Source organism: Centrocercus urophasianus, unplaced genomic scaffold (assembly GCF_019232065.1).
Source record: "Centrocercus urophasianus isolate 14NV4802_14NV808 unplaced genomic scaffold, USGS_Curo_1.0 seq_7, whole genome shotgun sequence".
In the NCBI taxonomy this organism is placed as follows: Eukaryota; Metazoa; Chordata; class Aves; order Galliformes; family Phasianidae; genus Centrocercus; species Centrocercus urophasianus.
The window spans coordinates 4,048,637-4,064,892 of NW_024885310.1; the positions used below are offsets into that span (position 1 = coordinate 4,048,637).

General features: G+C 35.1%; 1 protein-coding gene across 1 annotated transcript in view; it reads right to left on the minus strand.

Moving 5' to 3' along the window:
* ELP4 (elongator acetyltransferase complex subunit 4) overlaps positions 1-16,256 on the minus strand; it is a 122,135-nt gene that overhangs the window by 77,564 nt on the left and 28,315 nt on the right. The window contains exons 5-7 of the mRNA XM_042837218.1: positions 15,929-16,068; positions 8,910-8,994; positions 5,711-5,899 (exon numbers count right to left, since the gene is read on the minus strand). Coding sequence (XP_042693152.1) covers positions 5,711-5,899; positions 8,910-8,994; positions 15,929-16,068 — 414 coding nt within the window. The remainder of the gene's footprint in view (positions 1-5,710; positions 5,900-8,909; positions 8,995-15,928; positions 16,069-16,256) is intronic.

Genomic DNA, 16,256 nt, shown 5'->3' on the forward strand with positions numbered 1-16,256 from the left:
GTACAATTTGCTGGTCTAATTAAATATTAATTCTAAGTGTTACATTCTGTGGCTAAGAGCTTTTATTTTCCATCATCAGTCTGGAAGAGAAAGAGGTTACAAGGCTAATTTAATCTTTTTTTTTTTTTTTTCCCCTGCCATTAAAGCTTAACTACACAGGCACAAAAACATCATTAAAGATGCAGTATTCCTTTTTATTATGATTATATTGTAATTAATAGAGCAGGTCTAAATAAAAAGATGTAAAATTAGATTCTGAAATTTCTGGGTTTTTGCACAACACCAAAAGTTCATATAAAAGCATTACTGAGCAGATGCTGCACAGAAATACTATATTAAGTGATCTGAAAAACACTTAGGATAGAAAATACTTAAGCAATATTTTAACTATAAAACTAACACTGAATCATTATTCTTTGTACTGAAATGCACCAGATAAAAACCCTAGTTAATACAACATGCACAGGGGCTTTTTTTCAAGAACTTCTAGTTCTACTTATCTGAAAAATCTAGTGTTGCTCCAAAACAGTACTATCTTCATTTTCCAACAGAGTTACTTGCTTAAAGCAGATGACTACTTTGTCTTGTGTTAGAGGCTGTCTTCTAATCTTTACTTATCACTGTCCAAATGGGCTCAATACATGAGCCTCTTCCCTTCTGCTTCCATAACAGTTGTGTCCATGTCTGGACACTGGGCATTATATTAACTACTTAGTCCAGAAGCCAAAAGATTCCATATGCTTGAACAGATGACTATCTTCATACTGTGATGGGATATTTAACTGTTTAGATCTAATACTGCATTTGAAAGATTTGGTATTAAACAGCACCTCATTTTTCTTGAAGTTTCAACGTCTGTATTTTCAGATTACATAAATAAAAGATAAGATATTCTCAAGTTGCATATACTCATCACATTTTAAAGTTTAACATAATCATTATGGAATCGTAATTTTGTGATTAAATATGTGCTGATGCTTACGGTGATAAGAACGTGCTTATAGTGTTCTAAATTGTAACGTACTAAAATGAGAAGGCTTTTTTAGTTATACATTTTAACCCAAAGAGTGACTAGTCATCAACATAATATAGCTAGGTAAATTAAAAGACAGCTAATATGGGTGCAAAAACATGTTTCAGATGAACAATGTGTTTGTGCTTGAAATGAGTATTTGTTACCAAATCAGAAGTGGCAGAGCCAAGATACAGCCTCTTGGCAGCCATAAACTTATTTTATGAAAAGAAAATATTTATGTGAATTGATAAGTAAATGCTATGAAGAATAATAGAAATTAGAAGCAAAATGTTTTACTCTTACACAATTTACATTTTCATATATATTTAAGGTGTCTTCGGACTTGCTACTGGATTATAATTTTAAGATGCTTCTCTGAATGCCCAGGATATCCAAAACAGAATATTCCCATCTGAAAACTATATGAGAAACACAAGAATAACTGCCATAAACTCATGACTCTCAACATTTCTTTGAATGGAAGTTAAATTGTACTTCTTTCACACAACTGAGTATGCCACAGCTAAAAGGAAAAAAAAAACAACAACAGTATAGTCAAATATAAAGACCATTTCATCTCCACAGTTTCTATTCAGAAGAGGATTTTGAAAGCTTATTCAACTAATGATATAGAAAAATACGTGACATTTAATCTTAATGCAGTTGCTGCTTAATATTTACATGCACAAATGTACCTGAAGGTTATTCAGCATTTTACACTTGTGAACTCACAGAAGGTAGAGTTCTAGGGAATGCAGTCTTGGCTCCTGCCATAGGAATACAGATTTCAAACCGAGAAATTCACTATTTTGTATTTGAATGGATTCTAAAGCACGGCTGCTTGACTTCAAGTTTAGCTGCTAAAGCTCTCGCTGTGAACTCAAAAGGCTATGAATGCAAAAAGGTTTGCTTCTGAATTTTTCTACACTGAAACGTACAGTGATTTATGCACCCCGGTTAATTCAAAGCATCAAAACATTAATATTGCAGGAAATCAATCTTTTAACATGCTGGATGAAATAACGAAAATACTTGCTAAGCAGGACTTCAGACTCAGAGGACAGGTTCTGTAACTTCTGCGACTTATCCATACTGACTTTTCATTAGTCAATTAATTTCCCTTGGTACACACTGACTAATATGGTGGTTAGTCCTTACCAGTAATACAGCTTCATGTTCAAAATAAAGGGTGGCTTCAATGAGAGCATTACACGTCTTCAAATGGAAACAATAATCTACTTAAAAAATACATATTCATGAACTTGACTGTTTACTTAAGTGATGCAGAGTTGGAAATAAGGAGAATGGAATTATGAAAGTATTTTACATTTCAACTTTTTTGTGAACATAAAACAGTGACGTTAAAATCACATTCTGTAGAATAATTTTTTTTAACACTATGTACTAAAAATGTAGATTGTCAAAATACAGAAAGCAGGAGTCCATTCTAGTTTTGATAATATTTCTTATTTTGGGAAGTACAACAACAAATTAAATCCCTGTACAATTTGCCCACCCTGATCATTTTTGCTAGGTTTAAAAATGTAATTAATTTACCCTTTTCAAATGCACCATCTTATTTCAGAGGCACAATTCATTTTCAAGAAGCAGTAGAAAACCTTGACAAATAACCTTCCATCAACTGTTTTAATCACATTCATAAATATCTCAATATTTATTACCTGACAGACAGGGTAAAATAAGAGTATGTTCAATCAGGAGAAAATATCAATCAAGAAAAACTTGTCAGTTATCATCTGAATAAAATTTCTAATCGGTTAAGTTTTTAGAGTCATTTTCTTGAAATTTGCTTCCAGAACAATGTATTTCTGGTTTTGTGATAGAGAAAATAATAGAATATTTGTTTTTCTTTATGTACTGCACTTTCATCAATAAAACAGAGAATTTGTGCTCTTTAGGGGACTACAATTTCATTAACTTACTCTGAAAAAACTCTGTACACAACCAGATTCTTTGTAAATTTGTGTCTTTTCCCAAAATACATCTTTACAGAAGGCTGCGAAGACATTCAGTGTTCCATCAAGCTGGGGGAATGAGCATCATATTCTGACAAATGCAATTCAAACTTACTAAATGCAAAGCAGTGAACTAGGTGGATTAGATCCATACTGGTAGATGTGTAGCACAGAGGGAAAAGCATCACAAACAAAATCACTGTTTAACGTTCAGCTGACACTGAAGAGACAAAGCATATATAAGCATGTAGGAAAAAGTGAACAAACAATAAGAGCATTATTGTACTCCACGACTGTGAGTTATGGCTGAAAAAAAGGAGACTGCTTAAAAACATATTAAGAAAGCAGCATGGGAGAATACACAAAACAATGAGAACACGAGGTATATAGGGAGCTTCATCTCACTGTCTTATCATCCAAGAACAAAGATATAATTTCTGAAATGTACAGGCAAAATGAAACTTTTTGAAAGAAAAAAGCTACATAGATTTAATTTGCAAACTCCCTGTCACACAGCAACATGACAAGTACTTGGCAAAATATACAAAGGAAGCGAATCACTAACTACACAGATAAGTACTTTATTTAATGCACACAGCAATACAGACTATCTGGGCTGGATTGGAATAGCATCATCCCTGGTGAAATTCAGTAGTGTCAAGTGTGAGTTTTATTTCTTCTTCACCAGAGTAACTGTAACTGGCTGTCAGGGACAAGGTATGGCATGAGATATGACTGAAAACTATTTTTTTAAAAGCAACTATTTCTCTGTAAATATTATGCAAACATGATAACTTGGTAACACTTCACATTTTGAAATCTTGTATTTTCTTATTATGTGAAGATTTTACTTGCAGACTCCCTTAATTAATATAGTCAGGAAGCAAAAGATAATACAGCAGAAACAGATAATTGTTCAGGGAATAAATGTGGAATTTACTACATCTTCAGGATAACAGTATGCATTTCCTACGCCTTCAGCTGGCTTTAAGATTTAACAGAGAAAGCATATGCTACAACTTATTCTGATTAAATTAAATACATATACAGAAACACACTAGGAAAAAAAAAAACAAACCAACAAAACACCAAACAAATGCTCTCTCTTGTTCTCTTGAAAAGATATTTTCTTTACTTTTTTCATCCAGTAAGAAACCTCAGCAACAAAATGGTGAGTAGCTGGGTTGTGAGAATGTGAGCAGCTGCTGTTATTATAACTAAAGGTCTGTCTACGGCTTGAGCCTGAGAGACCACATGTTCGGCTGTCCTCTCATCTTGCCATCCTCACCAATTAACTATTAACATGGAGGGCTGTACACATGCTCTCAGGGGCTCTTTAACAGGCTTCTTGGAGAGTGGAACAACTACACAGCAGGGCTCTGGGAACTGAGTAATGTGGGGTATAAGGAACCCTCAGAGCAGCTTTGCTCCTCCTAATGACAGTTTTCTCCACAGTTTAGTATTTAAAGAAGGATACATGAAGTTTAACAATTTTAAAAACAACAACAACAAAAAGTAAAGCTTGAATTTGTTTAAAGCTGTGAAGATTCTGGAAACCACATTTCATTTTTTCCTTCAGAATATTCTGTCACTTACTGTAAAGTAATCCTGTTAAAATTCAAAATCAGAAGTTATTTAGAAAATGAGACATAATTTCATAGGAACTCTGGGGGAATGGATTTATAGAGAATTGACCAAAAGGAAAACAAAAACAACTCCCCAGATAAGTCGACAGAAAAACAAAAGATTATATCCTTCAACTTGTTTCTCAGAAAAACTTGCTCCAGAGACATTTCTGGACTTCTGTAGAATATGATCTCTCTCACTGATATATTAAAATATGTAAAAAGTATAATAACATAGGTTCTATCTCAGTGACAGACAGGAAATCCCAGTGTTTCAAAAGAAGGAAGTTAGTTTTAGATCCACAAATTCCAGTTATTGCGGTAAGTTTTACTATCACCCTATTTAAAGACATACTGTCATCTAATATTAAAAAAAATGTAAGTAAGGGGATGGAGTTGTGCAGGACAAAATGTGGTTCAGGTATTCACCTAAATAACATCAGCAGGTACTCAAATACCTTTTAAAAATGCAGTATGTATGTGAGAATGATGTACTTACTTACATAATACAATATTTTAATTCAACAATGAAAATTTCATTTCTATGATGAAGGGAACCATTTATAATATGAGGTTTTATTCCATATTATTTTATTATAATCAGTAATGAATAATACCTGGTTTGTTTCTGTTCCCAACAAACCGGAATATTAAAGAGTAAACCTGTATCTTTCAATTCCTGGCTTTAAAAACAAAGTCATACATCATCCTGATGTGTATGACAGATGAAGGCAGTGGATTAAAATGCCTTGTATTGAAACTCTAAACTGTGTTCTGAGGTGGTAAAAAAGTGTGTTAGAAATAAAGATTCCTAGCAGAGTTTTCTCTGCTCTGATACTGCTTGAAATTTCTGACTATGACTGATAGAAGGAATAACTATTTAGGACTGTTTTATGCTAAGGTACTCGTTGATTTTGCAGCATGACTGTCCCACAGAAATGTAGGAAAACTACTGCTGTTGTTTAACTTTCCCCTTTGAATCAAAAGAGCTTCCTCAATTTTTAGAATTGTGTTTATTTTTTCCCCATGAACTTCCAATTTTTGCTAACCGATGTAGCATCAACTACAACATTTAGCAGAGATAGATGTCTTACCTCAATAAGGTGAGAGGGCATTGTGATGATACAAGCCGATAAAGATTTTCGGAGGAGGCCACGTAGAATGTACAGAAATTTTGTAATGCTATGAATATCTTCAGGAGTATTGGTGCTACAAATGTCATCGTCCCACAACAGGGAACCAAGACTCTGAATTCCTATCCGTAAAATATTCTTTTGTTTTTTCTATTGAAAGAAGAACACAACACTTGTTATTTTTTTAACCATTAGGAGAAAAATACCACATTGTATACAATTTTAGAAACTACTACAATTTATAGAATGAATACCCATAATAATTCAGTAGTTCAAGTAATCACGAGTTAATCTCAGGTGATCTTGGTGAAAATTACAGTTGGAATGTTTTTGTTTTTTTTTTTACTGGCTGGATAACACACTACATTAGATAATTAAATACAAGAGTAACAGGTCAGTGTGGAAAAATGCAAAACTACTAATGTGCAATTTCTAAAGCTAACCAGCTGGTTACATACAGTATATTCTGAAAGAGAATCCTAAAACATTACTGTTTTTCCTCTCATTTCTCTCCTTTCTTACACAAAAATTTGAGCTCCAAAGTATACCAAAGAAGTGTTAATGAAAAAAAAGTTGCCTGTGAAAGTTCTGCTACCAAGTATCATAAAAAGAAAATAATTCTGAGATAAATGAGCATGTATAACCATGCCAAATGTAAAAAGGGTTCATATTAGTGACCAGCAGTAAAAAAAACCTGCAGAGAGATTGTCAGAATCAAATTAAAAGAATTCAATAAAAACTGATGCTCCGATTTCTCGATTACAGGTGATTCACACCCTGAATTTCTACATAGTTCTCAGTAAAGATGTTCAAGACAGTGTGAACTGAGAAGTCACTGCATTGGTAAACTTCAACCCTCCTGTAGCTTAGTGCCACAAACAAGAGTTACTGTCCTAAGGCTAAAAGGATCATACAGGACAGACAGGACATCTCAACCTATGTCAGCGAACAGAAGGTGGGAAGTGTTGAGTCATGGCCTGAACACCTGATTGAGCACTTGGGAAAAGGACCCGGTCAGCCCTGGGTAGTAGCAAGAAATATCTGAATGTTTTACCAGTCAGGTCAAACATTTCCTTTGGACTCAGACCCAAAAAGCAACATCTTTCTAGGTCTTCAGACTCCAAAGATTTTGGGAAGTTTATGCTGTGCAATATGAAAAACACTAAACACTAGAGGTGTTGTCTTCTGTCTCTCACATGCAGTGATTAGTGGATCTATTAAAGTCAGTAGTAAATCTCTTTCAGTTCCTCACTAATATATTTAGACCCTTGTAGTTTTCCCCAAACTTCCAATAGGACCCACCCAAAAGAGAGAGCATCGTTTTGGGTGGAAGAACGTAGATTAACACACTTCTTCAATGCTTGTGCTTTTACAACACAGAGGAAAGAACACAGGTCCGTCACAGAAAGACACAGGCTGGTTCTTATTCTACTGTTCTTACTTCTAGCTACTTCTCAACACTCAAGTTAAAGAAGGGATTATAGAGCAACAGATAAATTTTGCATGGATTTGGAACATAAAATATTCCAAGATGTGTTCTGGGCCAAAACTACATCAAACTCTGGACAGACTTGGAGACATGTGAGTTATATACTATACAAATGCTCAAAATGTGAGCATTTAGAGAAACACAGTGCATGTGGAAAAGGGGAAACTTTTTTAGAAAAATAATCAAGCAGTAATAGGTTGCACTCAATAATTCATACACATTGTCTTCTTTGACAGAGAAAAGAGTGTGCAAGAGGTAACAGCCATCTAGTTAGGTAAAATGGTTTGAGAAAGAATTCTTTTTCAAACTTTAAAGCTTCACCTTAGAGACTTACACATTTGCATACACTTTTAAATTTGCCTGGTTTTTATTTGCTCTTTGGTCTTTATTGGCTCTAATAAGACATTCTGAAAAAAAGAACCAGAAGTACAGAATACCACTATCCACAATATTTAACATTTCCTTGTCTGTAGAAAGAAAAAAAATATCATCTCTCACAGATCTTTATTTTGTTTAAAACTTCAAAAAAAACCCCAAACTTCAGGAACGTGCAGAGGCACTGCCTTCCTGTCAGACTTGGCTGATGAGACAGCTAGGAAGCACCAGCCCCATCCCTTCAGGAGGAGGTTCCTTGCTGCTTTTTGCAGTCCATGAGCTCTCCAGTCCCAGAGGAGATGTCAGCCACAGGGAGTGGCAGAAGAAGGGACAGGCTGGGACACAGCAAAAATAGCTAATGGTACAAATTTAAATGCAAGAATTCTATGTGGATAATGCTTCTATAAATACTCTTAGACAGGAATACATCCACTCCAATGTTATTTTCTACACAAAAAGCACTTCTCAGATATTAAACTTGTAGTGGCACGCAGTCTTGTATTGTTTTGACATTATCTGTACTAATCAACTTGTGTTCCAGTAATATTCCTGTTGTACAAGGAATATAATTATCAATAAAGCCTCAACATCACTTAGTTCATTTACACCACCTTGAAAGGAGTGGCATATTATTTGATATGACTAAAAACAGGGGAGAGGGTGTTGTTCAAACTAGAAATAAGGTATTCAATTCTATCTTGATGGACTTGGAATATTTCTGATTACCCAAGGTATGGGTTATGAAAACTAAAGTGACCTTTTCAAGTCTGTGATGATTTATGTGGAGTGATCTTCACAAGTCTAGTAAGATGTTTTGATACTTAAATTGAACTAAAATTACACACTATTTAACCCGTTAAAAAATTCACTCCACTCACAGCACTGAAAGAATCTGCAAGTCTAAATGTTCAGACTCAAGAAGCTTGAGCACATTACTGCTAATACAATGGTTCGAAAAAAGATCTCCATAGGTGAAAAGCACATTTTATTTAATTTCACTGTATTTGGCAAACCATTTATTAGCTAATTGCACAGAGTGTGCTTTTTAGTAATCCTGACTTAATGGTTCTTTTTCAAATGTTCTGCGTATCTGCTTAAAAAAGGAAAAAGCTCCAACTGCACATTAAATTATGAAGCACAATCTCCAGTTACTTTTCTTGTTTACTTCCACAATGTTTAGAAACAGCTTCAAACAACTTCTTCCTTGTTAATTTTTCCAGGACATTCTTTTGCCACCCTTAAAAATTCAGAAAATCTCAGTTCAGGATGATAGCAGAGTACAAATGTGCTCAGTACCTGGGGATGAGAGCCATCAAATCCCTCCTGGCAAATGACACTCTGAATGGACTGAAGCAGCCTTGCATAACCACAGTTCATATTACTGTTGGAAAGAAGAAATAGTTTAGTAACACATACTCTCTAATAGCTGTATTAAAAATAGATAGAAACAGATGCAGCTTTCAGTGTAGGAGTGTCTCACAGAAGGAAAAAAACAACCCTTTTTGAATAAAGCAGCCCTTAAAAGCAGTTGTGATTGGTTCACGTTAACTAGTTCAGCATTCAGATATTCTGTGAAAGGTAAATCTCTTAGAGATGAAGATAATTATGTCAGGCTCACTTACTTGTTTAAGTTCAATGATTTAATGTAGTTACTTAAAGCTGCAACCATTACAGCACAGTATTAAAGTTCTATAGCAGACAAAGAGCTACTCAATTTTTATTCTGAGTATGTCAATTCCCTGGAGAACAGGGCTGACTTTCTATTTTGTATCTTTCATACACACAAACACTACAAGAATCAAAACCAACAGAAAATTTCCACTTACTTTAAAACGTTCATTTAGCATAATTTGTTTTTATTTTTAGTAATCTTTCTGACACCACAACAGAGCATAAAATACATTCTGTTCTATTATAGATCTATTCTGTATCCATCCACTCAGGTGTTAGCACTCCTTTATTTGCAACGCAATGGTTTGTGAGGTATAATTTATGTTTATGTGTTATTTGGAAAACAGCCGCTAAGATTAAAAACCCAAGAAACAAACAACCCCCCGACCTAAAGAAAAAAAGAATTGAAGCAAACTGTTGCCTACAGTCAGGCAGCTAAAACCAGATGAAAGTTTAACAGACTTTCCTCTCAAAGTCTTGCAACCTCCAGTTCCTGCTCCTCCAATGCAATTTTTCTGATACTCGTTCTTTTTTCAGACTCATTCTAGCCATGCTCTCCAGTCCACAGGCAGGGGACAAAGGCAAAGGACAGAAAGTCCTAATCTTCACTTAAAAAAAAATCAAGCCAGCTGTTCACTTTAAAAAGAGACATACTAGTTCTTAAATCCCCAAGAGCATACTGGCTTTTGTGCCTGGACTTGAGGTAGGCTCCTGAGTGAAGCTGAGAGTTTAAGCCCTCTAACTTTCCTAGCTTCAGTACTTTGTTACAATCTCACTAATTACCGTCAAGCCTTGTGGATTCTAATCTTCTTGGAAAGCACGGTTATTTTCAAAAATTTACTTCAAAATAGTCCTAGTTGCAGCCATCATTTTATATGGTTGGTCTGAAAACAATAGTGAAACTATCCCCATTGCTTTGGGGAAAGTAAAAAATACTTTTTGAATATTATTCATGTATATTTTACTCATTTTACTACGGAACATCTAAATTGACACGAGAAAGCTTGCTTTCATAGTTTTGCACGGGAAAGAATTTTTGAGTATTTGGAGTTTCTTTACCATAGGCTCCTGTAATGCTTTTAGAAGAACAGTGTCAACTCAAACCCTAACCCCAAGATGATTTATCGGTGTCTACAATCAAATTAAAATAATTTTATTTTCATAATAACTCCAAGTTTTAAAATATTCAATATCAGAAACCATTCAGATGACACTTCATATAGAAATAAAAGGAGAGAGCTTCAAAATTAAACTCAATTTATTTGCTTTTAGTTTTAGTACTTTAATACTAAGTATGAAACTCACAGCTGCTAACAATTGGCAATGCACATCTCCACGTGACTTTTAATGTGTAACATCTGCCTTGCTGTACAAAATAGAGTATCTCAAACACAAGAGTAAAGTGTCGCTTTGGAAATGGATTATTTTCCTATCACTTAGCTGCAAAAGGAGCAGGTGTCCAATGTTATACCTGCTCTGTCTTAGGTGTTTAAGTTTACAGAGTAGGTGGCCAGAAAACAGGCTTTAGCATCTACATCAGACAAAATGTTTTCTCTCTCCAAGCGTTCACTTAAGAACGACACGATCCTTGTTTATACAGTGCAATAATTTCTTCCTTCTTTTGCCAGAGCTGGAGCAAATCTGCAGAGCTTCAGAATAACAAGAAGCATTTGTTTATCCTTTTAGATATTGCTTTATCCTCTTGAGAATGACAGAAAACTACTGTCCACCAACAATAGGGATGGAGTTTCCAACTACCTAGTAGCCACAGCCAGGGATGCGCCTAATGCTTGTTTTGCTTTGGATAATATTACAATGCTTGTTGTGCTATCCACAGTGTAAATCAGAGTGTATTCTGCAATTCTAGCTTTTAAAAATGAACAGAAGAATAAAATGCTTAACTTTATTGCTTTATCACCAAAATCAGAGAATTCAAAAATTAAAAAACAAACAAACATAAAACAACTTACAAAGACGTAGAAGATATGTTTATCTACGCACAAAATTGGCAGCAAAGAGAGGTTTGAAGAAAATAATGTGATGCATACAGGTTGTGGGTTTTTTTTTTTTCTGGTTTTTTTTCCTGAATGTAAAAATAGTGGCTCTTCTACTTCTGGCTAAAATATTACTGGCTTCCTCGAATTTGAACTATGCTAAGTAAATAAGGACATGAAAAAATATTGTGGAAATGCTATTTATAAAAACAGGTTGCATTACCCTTCTGGCAATGTTTGCCATAATATATAAGGAAGGAAATAAGGTATTTTTTATTCTGCAATTTCTAGCCTTTTTTTTGGCTTTGTTACTAAACACCATTTAATTCTGATAATGAGTTTAAACAATTTTTTCTTTACTCTTTTTTTTTTTGTTGTTTATCAATTTAGTAATGGGCAAAGCAGGAGCTGGCAAGAAGGTATCCTGGTTACAAAAGAGCCTCTGACTTTGCTGTTGATAGTTTCTAAGCATTTAACAAAGGTTAGGCTATCAAAGGTATGACAAATAGCCTTATTATGTATATGGAGACCCCATTAGCCAAGACAGTTAAACCTGTTTTATCTAAATTTATCTCTAAATCTAGACTCTAGACAAATTCTTTTTTTTTTTTTTTCAAAAGCAATTACATTCTTAAGGTAAAATTTAGGAGTATTATTGAAAAACTACAGCTTAACTATTTTAGTTCCCTGAATAATCACACTTCATTTTTGGTCATTACAACTTAATGGGAACAGAAGTTAAGCAGAAGGTAGGAAGCAAGCCTCTTCAGTGATGCACTAACTTATCAGAGATGGTACTTTTGCCTTCCTGTTAAGTATCAGCTTTAGCAATGCAACAGAAAGGACACCTGAATATCCTAGCAACAGCAACTGTAAACAGCTGCTATCAGGTGCACAGCCCTGTTAACCCCGTCCCATGACTAAGGCCAGTACGTAACTGCTCTGCCCTAACAGCTACTGAGCTAAGGAAGAGAGGGATGATGCTTTCTTCTGCATCAAACATCCATTCTCAATTACTACTTTATGAAAAAGGACTTCTCAATCTGCTTTTAGTTAATGTTTATCACAGAGCAGTGCACTTCCACTCACCTAGAGTAATTCTCCAAAAGGAGACCCAGTAATCTAAGTTAGCCATCGCATTATGTACCAGAACTACAAAAAGGAGAGCAAATACGGTACTCCTCATCTCCCTCCTTCAGTGAGCAAACACAAGCACGTGCACAAGAACACAAGAAAGAAAAAAGAATTGCTCCAAATGTTAAGTGATGTACAGAACCTTCCAATATGGCCTTCTGTAATTGCAAAGTGAAAAGCCAGTCAGTAGCTGAGATCTGACTTAACCAGTCAGCCAGACAACCTTTTCTCTTTGCGAGTCCAGAAGGATGCCAAATTCTAGTGCAGATAGAAAGCCAACACCATGGATATAGGTAGGTGATTTCTAAGAAGAGTGAAGTTTTTGGCCCATATAAAGCCCTGAAACCTCTGACCGTGCAAAAGCAGTACAGTAATGACTTTGCACCAGACAGTAGATGCAATTACAGAGAGTGTATGCACTAAAGAACAGTCCAAAGTTTTCTTAATTGATGCTAGAGAATTAGAAACACCAAAATGATTTGGTCCTTTTCAGCTAAGTCACTGCAGAACATAGAGCTTACCAGCTCTGTGTAGAAAGTATATGTTGGATCAGGTGCACTTTCCACAGTGGCTGCATATTTTCAGGTGCTCCTGCAATAGCAGTAGTTAGATGGCTGTAGCAATTTACTTCACCCTGAAAGAAATCATTTTGTGCTCTGCTACAATACAAACATTTAGAATGGATCATGTTAACTAAACTGATGAGGAAGCATTTTGAGAAGATGGAAAAAATCTTTTTCTTACTTTTTTTATTTGCTAATTTTTAAATATTTTTTTTTGTTTGCAATTTCTGATACTACAAAAAGATGTCATCCATCAACAACTACATCATCTAATTATGGAAAATTATATACTAGGTAAAACTATCAGTTTCCACTTCCTCCTCTATCACTGTATTAGTGACAAGAGCAATGCATTCTCAGATTTAAAAAAAAAATCAACAGCATTGAGTCTGGGTTACACTATGAGATTTAAAAGCACTTCTTCACTTTGAAAGGTTTGTGTAACATTATCTTTCAGTGATAACACTTTTTCTGTCCATTTTCTTCGCATAAGCAGAGAACATTTAAAAAAATCATGTTTTTAGTGATCTGCTGAAATCTCAAGTCCTTCTTGCAACCATTTTTTAAAAGTTTCTTTCTCATTTTTAATACTTCTTTGAGTTACTCTCACCCAAATACGTTACAGTATTTTTGCAGTACCATACATATCATTAAGAGTTATTCTGCCAGGTATTTCTTGGGCCATGAAGATAAGGCCATAAGGTCACAGAAACTTTTGTCTAAGAAATGACATCCTCTGAGTGAGACATTCTAACCAGCCAGGTCTGTGTTCCTAGTTCACTGTAAGAGGCAGTAAAAGAAGCTTGATCTAGCTCTCGGTGGGACAAATTGCTGACTTCTATTTAGAAGGGTTAACAATAGCACTTAAATCTTTCTTTTAAAGCATTGTCTAGTTAATCAAGAGAACAGAAAATTTTTACCCTTCTGTGATATACCAAAGCTAGCTTTAGAAGCCAGAAGCACTGCATCCTTATAGGATTGAGAGTTTGTTTTTGCTCCTTGAGAAAAGAATGCTTTCCTCTGATTTTCATCTCAATATTTGTAAAAAAAAACAACAAAAAAATCAACAAAACAACAACAACAAAAACCAACAAAAAAACAACAGCGTTAACCAGTTGCAATTCAGAAAAAGCATAGATGTTTTGAAAGCAGAGAAATCACTAGTAACGTATTTAATACATTTTGACTAATGTGAATTAAGGAGTCACAGAAGGCAGAGATGAAGGGGACCTCAAGAGGTCAGGTAGTCTATCTTCTTGCCCTAAGGCAAGATGAACTATGTCTAAACTATCTCTGACAGATATTTACCTAACTTATCCCTAGAAATTTTCAGTGATGGAGATTCTACAGCACCCCCAGCCTGTGTCTGCAAGGTAACTTCTTCCAGTGCTAACCATCAGAAGAATATTTCCTTATGTCCACCTATACTACCACTGCTACAATTTACTGTAGCTCATTATTGCCCATCCTACTTACTGCAGATGACAGAGTTACTGCCCTTGCCATGTCAGTTTTTAACTTGCTTTAAGACTCTTAGATTTACCTAAAGAACTTCCACTATTCCATCACAGGCCATATATCTCCACCCTACATCTAAACCCAGCTTCACATTTTCCTCTGAGTCAAAGTCTTCGGGAAGGATGCTAACAAAAACAGTACAGTCTTATCATGGCAGAGTAGAACAGGAGTACTTGGCGCATCTACATGAAATTTCAGTTTATCACCCACGTTTTCTAGATTATAAAATCAAAAGCATAAAAGGTAAAGTCTGTTTTTTATACTATACACATGAATTATTTTCCTGAAAGTGTATCAGCTACTTTTTTTACATAACACAGCAAGAATACATGTTATCAAACTCAAATCAGTGATATCTGAATGCATAACACAGAAATTTGGGGTCTTGGCTTTTGCTTTTCTACAACTCTAAAGGCACACTTCTGTAAATACTTCTGTAAACACTTCACTTATTTTATAAATCTCAGTTCTTATATTAGGGCCTACTATAATTAAAATCTTATGCAATGAAGCTTTCTCTACTACTGCTTCTGGGAGTTGGCCCTATGCATGGTGATCTAGAGAACCTAGATATTTTATAAATCAAGTGACTGGGCTAAACACAGAAACTGCTAGTCCATATCTTACATTTGACTTGACTTGAAATGTCTCTGAGAAAAATACAATGGATGTGTTTGCCACAGGCTAACACAAGTCTTTGATGTTGTCACTTATTTTCTTTTGGTCTTCCTTAATTCATTACTGGTAGACATAAAGTACAGTAAGTTATTTGTTCAGATAAGAGTTTATGATTTTCTCTGGAATTTAGAGTATTGTGTAAGACACATCATTAGAGTAATTCTTCTCACAGAAGAATTTTTTTTTTGTTTGTTTGTTTGCTTTGGATTTTCCTTAGGTGAAGCTGTAGAATGTAAGAGGTAAAAGTCACATAATAAACTAATGTGATACAGCATTCTAAGCTATGTAGGTCAAGGATGGCCTGTCGTCTTAGCCCTAAAAACTGTGAATGGTTATCTTCATATTCCTGAAAGCCACCTGACACACATTCATGAAAGCTGATGGGGCATGGTGCTCAGAGAGTAGTTCATAGACAGACAGTAATAGTTTTCCTCAGTCCCCACAGTCAACTGTCAGTAGGGCTGAACTGAGTATTCAGCTGAGTCTTAGGCTGTCCTAGTAATGTCTGCCTTAATTGCCTATGCCAACTTGCTTCCTCCCACTGAGGAGTTGCTACACTGAGCTGCTTCTGCGCCACAGTAGCTTTGCTGACATTCATGGCATGTAGTGCTGACATGGGAACTGCAGCTGAAATACCTGTGAGCAATATATGGCTACAAGATTTTTCACAGCAAGTGTAGATGAGAAAATATTCCTTACAACTAAGGTGCACTCAGAATGTGAATGCACAACAGAGGTACATGGGATTACAACTTACCACATTTTTAGTTTAGGCTCTAAAGGCAATTCGTCAGGAAGGAAAAAACTGTGCCATCTTATGGATTGAAGCAGTTCTGGAGACATTTTTTTAGAAACATCATAATAATGTCCAAACTTTATAGATGTTGTTGGGCTGGTCTGCGGAAACAGCAACAGCGATTACAATAATCTATTAGATGATTATCTGTGATAAGTAAAGACACAAAACAGACACTCTCCTACAGACACATTACCTACTTCTGCATTTCATGATTACCATTATTAAAAATAAGGAAAATATGTACTAGAAGATGATTCTAGTCTTACTGGTGACTGAGAATGGAAGC